The following is a 16,887-nucleotide window of genomic DNA, read 5'->3' as shown; positions in this document are numbered from 1 at the left end:
ACGACTTAGTAATGCCCCGCAGAACAGGCCGATTATCCATAGGACTATCTGTGTCATCACCACAGCATTGCGCGGCCTTTGATTGAAAAATTGGCATTGTACATTTAATGCATCGCACGTCCTGATTCAGTTTTGTGACCCATATTCAATCCAATGCAGTGTAGTACTTACCTGTGTCCCCCAGTTTTGTTGTGGTTATTTGCCAAAAACCACTCATACTCACAATGATCCAGTTTAGCTTTTGCATTCACATCTGTTCACATAAAAACTATACAAATTGCAGTGATATTATTCAACATACCAAAATGTGGATTAGCTACACTGGTGGAAGCAGCTGATACAGATGTCACATGGAAGGAAAGGACACGGCTGGACCGTTTGAATCGGTCAGTTGCTGGTCCCACCTAGCAATTTATTTTTTTTTTTTATTTATTTTTGTAAGATATATATGTATTTATATAGCATTTAAAAAGTGGATACCGTCTGGTGACCGCTAACAGAAATTCCAGCAGTTCCATACCACTAGTAGAAATAAAAGCACTCCTAAGCATCGGGTGCCCTTGAAAACTTTGTAAAACCTTGTAAGTAGATGTCGTCCTGACTTGTAGTCAATGTCCACACTCCAGTGCCTGCTCACTGCATGCTAATCAATTCGTTGACTGTTAGCAGTGATTGGGTGAAGCACAGAGCAGATCTCCTCGGGAAAGAGTGCACTTCGACAGGACATTGTTATGTTGGCGTTGTGCTGAGATGGACTGTGGGCCAGTCTTCTATAATTAAAACTGCTTCTAAACCACCATTAAAAGTATAATCCCTAAAAAGGAATGCTGGATTAACACTACAAATCCATCTCATTACATTCAATTGTTTGTTCCATACTGTTAGATGTGCCTACTGCTTTACATCCGGCAAAGTGTATCTACTAACCTGTGAGTACTGCTAGGGACGTCGCAAACTTTTGTTGAACTTCGGGTTTGACTTATATGGCGAACCCTGTTAACTTTGGCAAAATTCTATGAAGTTTAACTTAATGGGTGGTGTTGCCCCATCTACAAATAAAATTAAAAATTTTCAGAAAAGATAGTTTATAAAACAGCTTGTCACAAATTTTAAAGTATATTTGCCGATGTTTACTGATATAAGAACAAACATGGAATCTTTTAATGATCAAGTTAGTTTGACTGTAAGACTACATACCCCACAATATGCCTCGCCCGTCCTCTGCGAGACCGGAGGACGGGCGAGGCATATTGTCTTTTATTTTGGCACATGTGCATAATACACACTGAACAAAACTGCAAATTAGAAATAAACTTTTTTTTTTGGGGGGGGGGCGGGTTTTGAAAGGGCAGAAGGTCTTGACATTTTTGTAGTTTTCACGGTAGATTCATTTTTCATAACACTTATAACTTTTTTACTACTTTAAGACTTCATATAGAAGGGTTAAGGTTAAAGCGAAAACTGCAAAAATGGCAAGATCTACCCTACCTTCTGCGCTTTCAAAGCCCAAAACTCGAGAACGAAAAAATTTCCGTAGTTCTAATTTGGAGTTTTGTTCTAGTCACTATTTTTACCAACATATATTTTTTCAGAATTTTTTGAGGACACATAACTTTTTTCTTGCACGATTTCCATATGTAAAAATCTCCCTAGGTGCAGTTGCACAAAATCAAAGAAACCTTGTGACTCCTGGTGTATTTGGATCTCATTGCAATTGAGTACAGTGTAGTTTTTAATGCTAGTTTTTACGTTTTGCATGTGCAACACTGAACAGAACGCCACAGCAGAGGAGGATTGCAGCGACTTCGTAAAGAAAATCATGCAATCAACGTCCATTAATCTGAATGCTATTTTGTCTCTGCTAAAAAGGAGCATGGTCGTCAATTTCCATGAGGACGATATAATAGTAGTAAAAAAAAATTCAGATAATATCCTGAGAAGTGGCCTCCACTTTACTGAGTTTTCTATCCTGTACAGAATGGCATAAATGGAGGAGCCGGAAAAAATTGGTATCTGGACGTAGAAGACTTAATTTTCACCAAAGGAGTATTACAGTCGTGGATTTCACCTTATGAAATGTAGAGGTGTAGCTAGCTCCATTTCTGTGAAAAGTGAGGACATCCTTGATGTTTGCAATGTCGGCCTTTGGGTCAAATAATCAAACCACCCGGTTGCCCGAAGCCGGGCGTGTGGTGTCATCTTCCGATAGCTACAGCAAGCAGAGTACGGCGTCGTCCGCTTTCGACCGAGTGCGTGCTGCGCCTCTCGGAAGATGGCGCTACAATCCCGATGCTTGGGTAGCTCGGATGTTCGTGCGTACCCTCAAGCCTCGAGTGTCTCCCCCTCATTCATTTCGATGCCAAGCTGCTCTTAGCAAATGTTCAGAGTTCAGAGCGCCTTGCTACGTGTGACTGATTGGCCAGACGTCCATCGGAGTCCAGTCACGTCCGCTTGAGCGGCCGCCGTTCAGTTGGTACAGTTGTCGGAGCAAACGAGGCCCGCGAGGCGGGAAGGTACTAATTGCAGACGGAAGTAACAAACCGAAACTGCACAAATGACAAACCTGAGACTTGAAAACTGTTGGAACTAATATAAGAACGGACAAGCACCTACGCCGTCGCAATTAGTTTCCAGTCTTGGGTTTCTCATTGTGGAGTTCGTGCACCAGCTTGCCTGGGTTTTCTCACTTTCACCGGATGAATGGTCGGCCAAACTACGGGCCAAACCTTGACCTCACTTGACCAGTCAATGATAGTGGAAAGGTAAATTTTTAGAAGAGGGCAGAGGAGATGAGCCTACACCAGGATTGTCTCTATTTCCTTTTTCAACTACATTGCTAACAACAAAGGAGGATTTTGGAAAGAAAAAAAATAATAATAAACGACTGTGCAACCAGTGCTACTTGTCGGACGACTCGGGTTCTCTACTCCCGAGCCAGCCGTTCAAATCGTAAAAAATGTTATTCTATTGTTCTTTTTTTTTTTTTTCGCAGGATATACATCTTGAAGTTTCACGAAACAATATCCGCCACTAAAATGCATCTTCGATGAACGTTTGACCCCTCTATGTCCAGGCGCCAACGAACAAAGTCTTCAAATACACGTCTCGAGCACCGTTTTTCTTAGCCACAACACACAGGTGGTTGCCAAAATAATGGAGTCAGCATAGTTAGGCACTCGTTCCTTTTAGCACGTCGTTGCACCCCTTTCATCTAAAATTAGGGCTGTTAAATTAATCGATGAACCCTCCGATTGATCGTGTTCCTCGTCCACCAAGTGTATAACCGATCGCAGCTAAACTCCACGTTAAGAACCTAATCGCCGAACGATTAAATAAGCTTATAGAAAAGCTGATTGTCTTTCTGTTTGTTCTTCTTCTTAAAAGTTTATTATAATTAATTGTAATCAACAAAATAATTATACCTGCCAATAGGACATATTTCACACGTTCAGTTACTTGAAAATCTTAATTGCTGCCAACTTGGCGTCAGTGGAAAGATGTATATGTTTCTGTTTCCTTCGCACTGGTGAACGGGGCATACTTCTGGCATCGCTCCACGTTGCTTGAATTTATAATTTCGCAATATTTGACCAGTTTTGGAGCCTTCAGAATGCACCGATTAATTAAGGGATTAAAGGTAAACAAATGGTCGATTAAAAAAGCTCGAGGTACACCTAAGCATTTTTTATGAGTTGTGAATGCGAAAGCCTGCAGTCCGCTTCCTTTATCGTCTGCTCGTCCGCTCCCTTTGTCGTCTGCTGCATACTAGCGCGCGCGCGCGCTTTGGGATCTCGGAGGCCATGGCGCAGCGGCCAATGGGAGCCCCGTCGACGCTCGCCAGCCAATGGATCCGAAAACGAATCGCTCCTATTGGGATCGCGGAAACTAGGAGCCGTTTTCGCGCTTCAAATTGATGACGTCATCTCGCCATGAGACATTTAGGCTTTCGGATTAAAATTTTTAATCGGCGCACAGCCCTGTTAAAAATGCGTTCAAAGAACGAGCATATTATGTGAAGGGTAACTTCGTTTCATGTTTTATTTTATCGACCCAGCACAAGCGATGCCGACGACGCTGTCTAAACACCATTTCTGTTCGAATGTTGCTTATCATTATGAAAATCAGTCTAAACGAACGAAAGGAACAAGTTCTAATAGCCGGCACTTGTCGGACAAATAATCAGCACAATAAACAAATTTGTCAAAAACACCCTTTCTAAATTTGCGCGTTTATACGCAGGAAAACAGTATATTAGGGAGTTTTCGTAGATCGTTTCCGCTGTCCCGCAAAGCTCTCCACAACCCGCTGGCTAGCCGGGACTTTACAGTCAAGGCTATCGGCGCGCAGGCGCAGTAGCGGCTGTTTCGTTGCGGAGGGCTTCGCTGAGGGGGAAACGCGGTCTACGAAAACTCCCTAATATTACGAGGTGTTTTTTTTTAAACATGGTAGATTAATTAATTGACCGATGCGTGAGACCACCGATATTATTGTGGGAGAAAGAATTACCCTCCATTTAAAGCAGTTTAATCGACGTTTTCTCGACGTAAACATACCAAATTTGAACAAAACCAGCTTGATTTTTTAGTTAGTTACACAGCTTTCTTTGCTTTCTCTTTCACTTTTTCACGTTTTGATTTACTTGCAGTAAGACCAGGCACGTAGCCAGGGGGGGGGGGGGGGGGGGGGGCATGGTGCCCGGGCGCCCCCCCCCCCCCCCCCCCCCCCTGAAATCTTCCATTTTGCCGGGACCTCCTCTGTCATGAGCGGGCCCCTCCCAAAACAAAATTCTGGCTACGTCCCTGTTACTTTTCGTTTCTTTCCTGTTCTGATTTGCTTTACGTAACTGACGAACCAAGTGGACGGTGGAAGGTAGAGAGAAAGCTCAACGCTCACTGCTTTCTGCTCCTGCTCAGCCTGATGTAAATAGTTTTACTCGGTGATTAGTTAATTTAAATAAAAACAAATGCACATAGAACGAGAGCACCAAGAAATAGAAAAATGATAAATACAAATCTATTTTTGGGATTGTTTTTTTTGCGTGAAAAGTTTGATCTAAGTTACCATGGTAAAACAGCTTCGTTTAAATCACGACGTAAATCATGATATCAACCAGGGCTTAAATCATCTTCATTTTTATTCTACGCCCTGATTGAGCCCGACACATATCCCAGACAGAACACAAAGTCCTGAGGATATCCCCATAATATCCCGATGTCCCGGCCGGGAGGAACTAATTCTGGGGATATCCCTGGGACTGCAATCCTCAGGATATCCTGCAAGGGACATGTGTGGGAGATTATGTTAAAGGCCATTGTCCTGGGGACATTCGTCGGATTGCACCCCAGTATATCCTGTGCGGGAAGAGTTTGGGAAATTCTCCTGTTGAAAACTCAACCAGTAGAATACGAAACTAAATGCACAAAAATTTAAAAATATATATATATAAATAATTAAATAATTTTAATTGTTGTCTTATTATTATAAATGTACTTTAATATCATATTTAATGATTATAAAGCTTCAAATCGAATACGAAATTCTGGCGGTACTAGTATCGGCTATAGGCAACTTAGCGCGTGCGCAGTTTGTACGGTTGGACTATTTGGCGCGATTCCGTAAAGAAACAAAAACTCGTTTTCGTCGTGAAATGAGCAAGGGTGACAGGTAAGCACACTTTTTCTTACTTCATAAGTTTCGCGGTGTCAGATAAACTGTTCATGAACGCTTCGTGCGTAACCCTGTGATCGTTCTTGCTCGCGGTTTTGAGTGATCCGGGCGCGGTGTTTGGTTGTGGCACAGGTGCGGTCGCGCGCTGTCATGCCTAAACACAAGACGTCCCGGACGTTTCGGCGGAAACTACGTGAAAATGTACGAATGAGTCTACGGTTGGCAGGCGCGGCCGTCGATTTGGTGTGCGATTCCGTCCCCGCAGTTTACTGTGAGACTGCGGTAGCGGGCGAGTCGGACGGGTCGTCCGGCAGTGAGGGACCCAGCTCCGGCATACGTTTTTCTGCTGCCACCGAACGTGACGCAGAGAGTCAGGAAACAGTCTTGAACACCAGTGAGGGAAGTCTCTTTTCTGGAAGTATCGAAAACACTGGAGGTTCTAATGTTTCCGTTCACAGTAATGACGGCGACAGTGGAGCCGCAGGTGCCGCGGGCGCGAAAATTCCGAAACCTTCAAGTGATGGAGAAAGCGATTCTGTTGACCAATTTAGAAACGACTTAAGGCGATGGAGTATCAAGAACAGTATCTCCCATCAGGCTCTGAATGACCTAAAATTGGTGAAGAACCATCCCTGCTTCTCGTCCCTGCCAAGCTGTGCTAAAACTCTGCTTGATACTCCAAGAAACTGCCCAGCAATAACGGAGTTGGGTGGCGGGCATTATTGTCATTTTGGACTGGCTGCTGGTTTGGTGGACAATCTACAAGCTTTGACAACTTTCCCAGAATGCCTCTACTTGCAGATAACAGGGTTGCCAGGTGTTTGAACTCCAACCCGCCAAACGTCTACGAGATATAGCCCAAAAATAGCCAAATGTCGATCCAGAAAAATAGCCCAAAAATAGCCAAAAACAAACAAACAAACTTATCATTTGATACGTTTGTTTTGAGCTAATATTAGTAGTATTAGTTTTAAATTCAGGATACCTGCTGAAGGCTGGAAAATAACAATTTTAGATTGAGAATGTTAGTGTGCAGTGCAAATTTACTAACCATTGCAGCTGAGTAATACATAGGTCTTCATTCTTTTAAAATAACAAATGCCTGTACTTGGTTTTACTTTTAGGAATGTTTGGAATCGTGAAATTCAGCGATTATGATGATCAGGTCGCAGTTGTTCCAAGGTCCTGGTATAAGGATGGCTATGTCGCTTGGCCACCAGAGAAGAACCCGAGAAAGTTGCAACAAATGGTGCAAAACGTGCACCAACCACCAGACTCCTGGGAGCGGCTAAAGTGCACTGCCATGGATTGGTTTGGTTAGTATGGCAGTGAATTCCCATAACTTGCATTTCAGAACTCATTGCACATCAATTGGTTTTAAAAGTTCAGCAGTTGATGAACTTTTTTCTTTCTATTTATGGAATTTAATCGTTCCAAAATGTGTAGCGTGTGAAATTTTGTATCGTGTTCCTTTTTTTTTTTTTCTCGAACTTGCAGAGTCTTACGAGAAGGCTAGACGAAAACTTCCGCGAGCCGAAGATACCTCTGATTTGCAAAGTGACGTAGAAAGACGCCGAAAAAAGCCGATGCGATGGGAGACAGATGAAACTGATGAGGATGATGTACTGGTTGGCTTCTGTGCCTCAACTTCCAGTAAGCTATTGTCTACAGAATATTCTGCACAGCTTATGGTTCTAGCGGTTCGATTATCATGTTACTCATAAAAAAATATTTCATTTATGGCCTGGGTAGAATAGGCATGTCTCAAAATTAGTTTCTGTTGGAAATTTCCATTTGCAATATTTGCGTCACAATTTTTTAGTTCTTACGAGCGACACCGAGACTTCTCTCTATTTTGCCATTACTCCGCACAAGAAAAAAAAGTGGGGAAGGGGTGACTTTGAGTCATTGGATAAGTGTCACCCACTCTGCACTTTTTTCTTGTGCAGACTAATGACCGAATAGAGAGAAATTTCAGTTTCATTCCTAATAACTGAAATTCTCTTCTGCAACCTGAATATTGCTAGGAGGGAATCTTCCTTACTACGTGTCATTTCTTTGTTAAATTATCTGAAGAGTATGTTGGTAGAGCTAACTGCAGCAGGAGAAATAGAACACACAGGATGACAAACATTTCTTCTAAATGTTCGTCGTCCTGCGTGTTTTACTCTTTCTTTCGTCAATATTCCTTCAGACCTGTCAAATAAAGTTCAGCTAAACAAAAAAGCTTTTTTTGCTTCTTCCTCACGCCTTTATAGGGTCTAGCCCTTTCCCACCCCATCACCACGTGGTGGTGCATCTTTTGCGACCTTAACTTGTATTCGGATGTAGACCTCGTGTTCATGTTGGCTTTGAGCATGTGTGTCTACAGTAATTTCCCAAACAATTTTTTTCAGAGGCACACGGATACTTGCAACCACGAAAGGAACCACTACCACCTGCGGTAGAGTCTGATGATGAGTGGGACGAAGTGGGAGCAAGCTCTTTTGAACCACCACCAACCCCTCCTGTGGTCATCAATGAGCCCCCTCAAGTGCAACAAGGTGAGTTACAGTTGAGCCTGTATGGTTTTCTTTCCCTTACAGTTTAGGCTTTTCTCCATGACTTCTTTTAGCACCCCCTAGCTGTCGGAATTTGTCAAATCAATTGAGTTATATCACTACAAGGCTATTTTTTTAGCTCCAGTCATCAGGCACATTGTATTTTATTATGTTGTTTAATTGACTTCATATCAGTTTGATTTGCAAATCAAACTGCTAATATAGTAGTCAGGTACTCGAGTATACTTCATATTCGTCAAAAGGCGACCGAAAGACCTGTCCTGTTAGATTCGGAATATGCGAAATGCATTTTGGTTTTCTCATTCTGCTATGGGCTAGCTAATAAAGTATAAATAAATATGTATATTCTGAATACTGCATACTCAAAAGCACGCAGATAAAAAGGCCTTTTGCGATCGACAGATAAGAATTATCTGTCGATCCCCGTTTCAAATTGAAATATTGTTGCAAAGTGCATTTCAGAGTGATAGATGAAGCATCCTTAGAAGCTTACACTATTACAAAAAATAAATGTGTAAAGTAGTTTTCTAGTTACGGCCCGATGGAAAAAGTTGACCACAGAATGCACACACCAGCTGCTTTTTCTTGCACAACTATGTAAATATTTGAGCTCATGTGAAATAAGTTTATTATTCAATTCAATATTCGGCTTTTGTTTTTAATACAATTATATTTGTATTATTTATAATACCATCAGCCCTACTGCATAAAGCTTTGAAAAAAATACTGTTGCTATTAAAATTATGAGCACGAGACTCGTACAAAAAAGCGGAGTGACCCAGCAACGGAAACATTGCATATATTTCATGGTGCCTATTATTCTGCTCTTGTGTGCTACAGTTTCAGGGCCGCATGTGAATACACACCATCTTGCATGAACTGCAGTTAATTCCTCAGGCTTCGCAGTTTATTATTGGTAACAGTCCCTAGTGTGCTGAGCATTCTTTTACTAAAGCTCTTAAGTTTTTGGCGATCTTCCAGATCATTCATCTCAGAAGACACACAAGGAAAACTTTAGAGTTGGTGTGAAAGGTGAGAGATATAAGAACCTTATTTTTAGTTTCGGAAATACTAAAATAATTATGCTTAAATTAACCATGTAGCCTCGTTAGCAGACTGAAAAATGTAGCTAGCATAGGCTCAGACTCGTGTATCATATTGCCTCATGTTGCATATATGGCCGTGCCAGTACCAGTACTAGATTCACTATTTGAAAATCTCGCACAGGTCACAATGTCAAAAGGCGACACCCATACGGAGAAAAGCACCAAAGTTACCATGCTGCAGACAACCAAGGTGTGTTCATTGCTGTTTCCCATAGTATTATTTTTCTGTTGTGCATAGCTTAGATTGAATTGTTGACATTGGAAAGCAAGTATAATGAACAGATCCAAATGAATAAGCTATTCCAGAGTATTCACAAATTTACCATAGCAAGTGTTTTCTTTAAAATAGGGTAATTTAACAGTTCACTTTAAAGGCCCGGTCACACTCTTGCAACCGAGTACGACTGAGAGAGACGAGACCGGTTTTTAAGCCTCTTGCGATCTCTTAGGACCAGCTCCGCTGCAGCGGAGCTTGTCCTAAGAAGTCGCAAGAGGCTGAAAAACCGGTCTGGTCTCTCTCGGTCTTACTCAGTCGCAAGAGTGTGCACGGCGCTTAAGCCTGTTTCTCTAATCAAGCAGTTGTGTCTCATACTTACATTGCAGATAAATGCCAGATGCATAACATTAATATGCTAGATCAATCTCTCTGGGTAAATAATTGTTGCTTTAATGAGCTTAAATGAGCCAAGTCTGAATTATTGAAAGTTTTCTAAATCAGCAAGTTTACCCTATTCTCAGTTACTTTACCACTTTCCTGAAACATGTTTGTTATGACACACGCATTAACAATATATACCTTGTATATTTTGCAGGAATGCAGAAAGAACTGTTCCGTTTGTTGCACATGGTAAAAGCTAAACAAGAGGAGCAGTCTCAACAACTGGACTTCATTGTGGCAAAGTTAAGCCAGAATGCTCAGTATGTCGAAGACTCCAGTGATGACATCATCTTGGACACATTCAACATGGTTGAGGATTTTCTGAGTTTCGACAATTCGTTGGAGAGCGAAGAAATGAAGAAAAAGCTGGTGAGCTGGTGCCTATCATTTTAAGTTGCATCATGATTTTTTTGGGCTAGATTTTTTTAGATGCCTGTAGATTCAAATGTATGCCCATCTGCAACACCAAACAGCTTGCTTTGATTACAACCCGTGTCCTCCAGAAGAGCTCACACTAAAATGGCCTACGAAATTCAGCAATGATATATAAGGTCTTCACAAATATATTTTACTGGCCATATTTAGGCATTACAATTTTTAGTCTCAACTCGTACAAAGGAAATAAGAAGGATGTACACGTAGGAGAGCGCGTTGAAAACTACAGAATACACAGAAAGAATAAAACACATGAATGACGAACACAGACGCACACTGTGTGCGTCTGTGTTTGTCCTTCATATGTTTTATTCTTTCTGTGTATTCTAAGAAGGATGCAACTGACTTCCTCGATGGCACGGAGCACATTGTTGAGAAGAGATAGATGAGCAGCTATGTTTTTTAACATTACCCAGATATGGTCTGTCCAGTGCAGATAAGCACGAGAAACTACAAGATCAGCAAGTGCTTAGAGCTCGGATTTCTCTCAATTTCTGTATGGGTCTGCAATGCATTCGTCTGTGTAGGCTGTGTAAATGGACAGACGAAATGCATCTGTTTGTGTTATTGCGCACTGCAAAAGCAGATGATCGTCTGTTTGACGGAGGAGACCCAACATGTAGATTCTGGATCGGGTACAAAGAGACTGTCGAGTACATCTTGAGACAGTGCAGCTGCTTCTAGCACAGCTGTGAAAGTGCCTTTCAGGGCAGTGTGGTGTAGGCCCTGGGCAACGAAGACAAGGACGCGTGAGAAAACCATACTCAGGACGACAGAAGCAACAAAGTGCTGCCTGGTGGAGTGGAAGACTTGGTTGCACCGTGAAACCTCTTTCTTGAGCCCAAACATGAGCTACTGCAGAGGGGTGGATTCAATGTAGTTTTGAAGAATAGTATGGATTGGTTTTGTAAGCTGTGGCGCTGTGACTTGTCAGGGGGGTGCAACTGGGTGGTGGATTTTAAAAAGGTACTGATTCATGTGACTGACTGAAACATGGCCGTCATTCCATCTCTTCCTGACAGTGTGTGTCCTACTTTTGACAAAAAGTCAGTTTCTTATTTATTATTTCTTTTGTGTTCTGAGTAAAGACCTAAACTTTTAGTACATTGAAAGCCACTTGATAGGTCAAGTTGATGACTTTGTGCGGGCCATTTTAAGTAAACATTGTTCTTGGACATCCTGCGCAAATATCTGGTGAAAATGTTATGTGTTACTAGTTGCATATTTTTATACTGAGAAATCTCATCCAAGCAGCCATGTGACAATCATGACACTGGATTCTAATAGTTATTTTTTTACTTTCTGTTGCAGAAGATGCATTGGAAAGGCTGTGACGGAAAAAGCATCTATGACGCCTTGCAAAGGGTCCTTCATAAGCTAATGTCAGATGAGGTGGCGGTTGAATTTAGCTTTCAAGGAGGCAAAGGGAAGAGGAAGTTTTGTAACCTTCGGAGCTGGACAGTTCTGCTTGGTATGTAACTTTGCTGACTTCTCACGATAGAGGCTTGCACCCGACAGAGAGTAATTTGGTGGTGCACACTGCAAACAAGTCTATACTAGTTTGGGCGCTGAATGTACTGAAAATTTGTGACGGCAAAAGCTAATCAACTGGAAAATTTAACACAATCAACATTTACTCTTCCTATAAATTTATGCAGGGACTGTGAACTAGTGAGCTTGCATACTTTCCTTTACTTTACATAGTTGACAAAACATAATATTTCTTTGGGGTGATGCTACTACCCACAGCCCATGTGCAAGCATAAGTGTGATGTGATAATTAGCACCTAAAATTGGTTATGATCAATATTTAACATGTTAAGCATTCCATTTAACTGTGGCATCTCAACATGATCAGCCCATATATGCCATAACAGTTGTTGGGCTTTGTTGACTGAATTTGACTTCACACTATTGAGTGGTGCACTCAAACCTTCAGGAATTCAAAATATTAAAACTAAGAAGCCTGATAGTCACAACATCTCGACCTAAGGAGCCGTCGGTGGCTGCTGCAGCAGCAGGCGTCGAGATACGCCAGCTACCTGCAGCAGCACATTATTTCTTGATCCCATGCTCGCAGTAAAGCCGAGTTGCACTGACATCATAAAGATTCAGGACTTGTCAAATTTTTTTGCCCACTGGTTTTTAGACATCAAAGTTTGCTAGAAGCAGCTTTATAAAACAATAATTTTATTGCCTATCTTGGTGGCTGCATATGCTCCATTTCATACTTAATGTGCAACGCTGTTAAGGCTACTGGCGCAAGCGTGTGGCATGATCTTCGCTTTTGCGCGCACCCTTGCATAAGTGGGATGCTAGATGAAGCCACACGCTTGTGCCAGTAGCATTGCATTGAAGCATGAAACGGAGTGTAAGAATTAATGATTGGAATGTGCCAACCAATGTTAAGTTGCTTTGAATCCTGGAAAAATACACTGTGCATTTGGTTACTTATTCTTGTTTCAGAAAACAGCTGACTTCAGGTTCCATGCACTACTTCAGCTTTGGAACACACTTGCATTCTTTATCGTTCCAGAATGTCTGCTCGCCAATAAGGGCCTTGGGGCAACTGAATACAAGGTGGAGAAGGCGCTGAAGTCATGGCTGGCCCATGCGAAGGAACGGATGGAGAAACGGCAGCCAGAAAAGTAGGAGGGGGGCTGCTAATTCGACGGCAAGGTTCTGGTCATTTTTAAATACTGGGCGTCTCAAAAGAAAGCTTAACTCTAAAATGGCCTGTAAAAATCAGCGATTTGATGTATCGAGAGAAATTTTCTGAAATATGTTGTTTACTGGTCAAATTATTTAATTGTATTTGAAGTTTTAAGTCTGACTTCAAGGAACTTAAAATTAAAAACATTACTTTTTCAAGAACTTGATGACTTGTTGGTAACAGTTCCAACAACGGCATTGGTTGCTTGCCTTTTGCAGGGAAGGCATCACCAGTCCGACAAGCGCCACGCACGTGTTTCTAAAGGCTCGTTTACACACTTGAGACGAGACTGGCTTTTAAGCTTTTTGCGACGTCTTAGGACCGGGTGCGCTGCTGCGGAGCTAATCCTAAGACGTCGCAAGAAGCTTAAAAACCAGTCTTGTCTCTCCGTCCTACTCGTTTGCAAGACGTGAACGGCGCTTAACTTTGTGTTCCTGCGGGAGATACCTGTCAGAATTAAGTTCTTGGTGTGCCTGTCTAACCTAATTGAAAACTCGTGCTAAGAACTTAATTCTGACAAATATCTCCCTCTGAAACATGAAGTGAGAACAATGCATTAAGTACTTAATGGACTGGTAGCGCCATTTCTGTAAAAAGTAAGCAAACATGGCCATTTTTTTTTAGCTGTTCACGAGAGCTACCGCCAAGTCCTTGAAAATGTCATTTTTAGTTGAAACTTGTAAATTTTAATGGAAATATCTAACCAGTAAACAACAAATTTTCTATGTGATACATAAAATCACTTTTTTGCAGGCCATTTCAGAGTACAACTTTGCTTTTAAAATGCCTGGTATATTGTGATATTTTTTATTTTTGGAATGTTAAGCAAACATTTATTTTAATAATATATATTAGGGCAATCTTTTTCTGATAATAAAGTATTCAATGCTTTTGAGGCTAACATGTGCCCATGTCTTTACTGAACAGCTTTCTTCGAGCTCAGCCCTACAGGTTACCTGAGATATCTCACTCGCATGAAATTTTATTGTTGCCAAGCTCATAGTCACTGTGGAAAATGTATGTTTAGGTAAGAACACAGCTGGCAAACTGTGCAGTCAAGTTCTATTGGTGCACACTTGACTTGCAGCTGACAGCTATGTGACCCAGGCCACTGCCTACAAGCGTCGAGTGCCAGTCAATCAATGCAACGGAGATATTATATTACCATAGTCTGGCCAGCACATGAGGAGGTTGGCACGCTGTATGTTGGAGCTGCCTGTAAGGCCCCGCATATAAACCTACAGTGTACAGACGGCAACCCGTAGGGCCTGGTACGAAGATTCCAGGTATAAACGTAGCAAATACTGACAACATCCATAGGGATATGTTGAGAATATACTGGGGGACCAGAAAAGTGGGCCAAAAGAATATCCCACGGACGTCCTAGGGAAATATATCTCCCACCACGAATATCCTGGGGATATCTCAAGGACAACCCGGATCTGGTACGGAGATCCCACGGATAAACGTAGGAAATACTGACAACGTACCAGGGGAAAATTCTGGGGATATGCTGGGGACTAGAAAAGTGGGCCAAATGGATATCCCACGGACATTCTGGGGAAATATATCTCCCACCACAAATATTCTGGGGATATCCCAACTTCCGAGTAGGATATTCTGAGGAGGTCCTCAGAATATGCATGTTCTATCTGGGATGTGTCGTATCCACTGATCTCCCCCATATCAGAGATCAGTGGTCATATCCAGCATCGAAAACTAAAGCGTACAAGTATATATATATATATATATATATATATATATATATATATATATATATATATATATATATATATATATATATATATATATATATATATATATATATATATATATATATATATATATATATAGTGGAACCGCTATATGGGCAGAGTATCGACGCCTCATTTCTTGATTATCTGGTGAGCGCCTCCATGTTGGTACTTAGTCAAAAGTCAAGTCAAATTGGACGTTTTAGTTATTTATACAGCGTAAGCTAGGTCTGCCAGTAGGGGCCACACTGGTTTACACTGTAGATGAGCAATTTCGCCAGTGCAGTACGACTGCTAACCTGGGATCTTTAACGTGCTCACGATGCACGATACACGACCGCACGCCGGTACTTAGTGCAAATCGCGAAGTGCCACTTCCCCAGCTTTTTAGATGCGGTGTCAGGAAGCTCGAACAACAGGGTTTAGCTCTGTCGTGGACGGTTCCGAAGACTAAAGCCCATAATAATTGGGGTTGTGTGGATATTTATGCAGCGTGTAGTTGGTCAGCCATTTCAGAGTTGCGACGAGTCACTCGCTGTAGATGAGCAATTTAGCCAGTGCAGTACAACCGCTAGCCTGGGGTATTTAACGTGCACTACGCAGTAGTGGTACACGACCGCACGCCGGTACGATGCTCATCCAGATCGAAACGGGCAGGGGTGAGGATTGAACCCAGGATCCCTGGGTTTTTGCAGCGCGAGCTGGCGTGCGCTAAGCCACTCGGCCACCGATCCCCCAGACTAAAGCCCCTCGATGTGTTCGCGTTTGTCTTGCAAGTAGCGTCAAATGTGCCAGTGCATGAGGCCCGTTTCTCGAGCGGTCCTTGCAAGCAGATGGCGGCGCAGCACTGAAATGAACGGCCCTTGGAAGCGAATGGCGGCGGAGCACCCGCTTGTGGCACGTGTCTTGGGCGTTTCCAAACAATGGTTGACGGGTACTTGTAAAAAACGTCTTCATCAAGGGGCTTTATGGGAGGTGGACTGAAGTGAGGGGGGGGGGGGGGGGGGGGGGACAGACACGTCATCGCGCGCATTGCATTCTGGGAACTTGTGGGCCAGGAGTGGAGCGCGAATGAATTTTGCTTCCCACCAATTCCCACAATGCATAACGCGACATTACGCCGCGATGAGGCGCTTCGAGTTTTGGAATAAGTCGATTTACAGTTTTCGTTGTACCGCGCGAGCAACCACGCGTTCGGACCGCATAACTATGGTACCACTAGAGCACATATATAACAGTGATCACGCAAAAACCCCGTCACTTGGAGTCCAGACAAAAAGGCCGTCTCGATAGCTTGAAGCGTGTCGCACGCACGCTTGTACGCTCGCAGCGTGCGTGATCCGTTTTCTGCTTTTCTTTTGTATTCGGTTCCGAGAAAGAAAGAGAGAAGGGGGGGGGGGGGGTGGAAAGAAAGAAACCCCGCGAAGGAAAAGGCAGGCTTTTCGCGCTCTGGTCAGACGCGTTGAGTGAGCCACGAGCGGTCGTGACCTGAGGTCACATGACCACGCTCCCGGCGAGACTTGGAAGCCACAGAGCGTTCAGGATGTAGGAGCGTCGAGACGCCGTTGTGCCGGCGTGGCGTTCGCATTCTTCTCGGCCCTGTTGTACGGGGAGAAAGAAAAGAAAAACTCCGAATGTGGCCCAAAAATGGACATTTCACAGAAAATGAAAGAAAGAATGTGGCGCCTGTCGATTGGTGTTGTTCGAATATCCAGACGGAACACGCAGTCCTGTGAACTGAAAAAAAACGAACCATCTGAAGGCCTCAGAGCTGTTTACAGTACAAAGACAGTGTCGCTGATTATTATTATCATTATTTACAGTTAAAATAAATTATGCTTTTCCGAACGCCCGTTTATGCCCAAGTGTAGCACTAGCGATCCGGACCAGACGCTGAAAGTTCCAGAGCTTGCTGGCTGCTGTCTGATCCAAAAGTTAATATCGATCTTCGGAAATTTTCGATGGGGAAGTGGCGGTCTACGAAACCCACGGA

At 42.8% G+C, this 16,887-nt stretch overlaps 1 protein-coding gene across 1 annotated transcript; it reads left to right on the top strand.

Annotated features, from left to right (window-relative positions):
- The first annotated feature begins 5,591 nt into the window (after positions 1 to 5,591).
- Positions 5,592 to 13,492, top strand: LOC115329471. Its single transcript, XM_040208286.3, has 9 exons — positions 5,592 to 5,664; positions 6,792 to 6,983; positions 7,165 to 7,320; positions 8,064 to 8,210; positions 9,210 to 9,260; positions 9,456 to 9,524; positions 10,147 to 10,361; positions 11,739 to 11,898; positions 12,964 to 13,492. The coding sequence occupies exons 2-9, from the start codon at positions 6,794 to 6,796 to the stop codon at positions 13,077 to 13,079; spliced, it is 1,104 nt and encodes a 367-aa protein (XP_040064220.1). The 5' UTR covers positions 5,592 to 5,664; positions 6,792 to 6,793; the 3' UTR covers positions 13,080 to 13,492.
- The last annotated feature ends 3,395 nt before the right edge of the window (positions 13,493 to 16,887 follow it).

This window comes from Ixodes scapularis, unplaced genomic scaffold, assembly GCF_016920785.2.
Source record: "Ixodes scapularis isolate PalLabHiFi unplaced genomic scaffold, ASM1692078v2 PGA_scaffold11__112_contigs__length_91849675, whole genome shotgun sequence".
Classification (NCBI taxonomy): Eukaryota; Metazoa; Arthropoda; class Arachnida; order Ixodida; family Ixodidae; genus Ixodes; species Ixodes scapularis.
This window is presented reverse-complemented; position numbering and strand designations above follow the sequence as displayed.

What these genes read in the sequence shown, in the direction of transcription:
- LOC115329471 (XM_040208286.3), top strand. Translation starts at nt 6,794, where the DNA reads ATGTTTGGAATCGTGAAATTCAGCGATTATGATGATCAGGTCGCAGTT. An exon ending in CTTTAGAGTTGGTGTGAAAG is followed by an intron (nt 9,261 to 9,455) that starts GTGAGAGATATA and finishes AATCTCGCACAG; the next exon opens with GTCACAATGTCAAAAGGCGA. An exon ending in CCATGCTGCAGACAACCAAG is followed by an intron (nt 9,525 to 10,146) that starts GTGTGTTCATTG and finishes TATATTTTGCAG; the next exon opens with GAATGCAGAAAGAACTGTTC.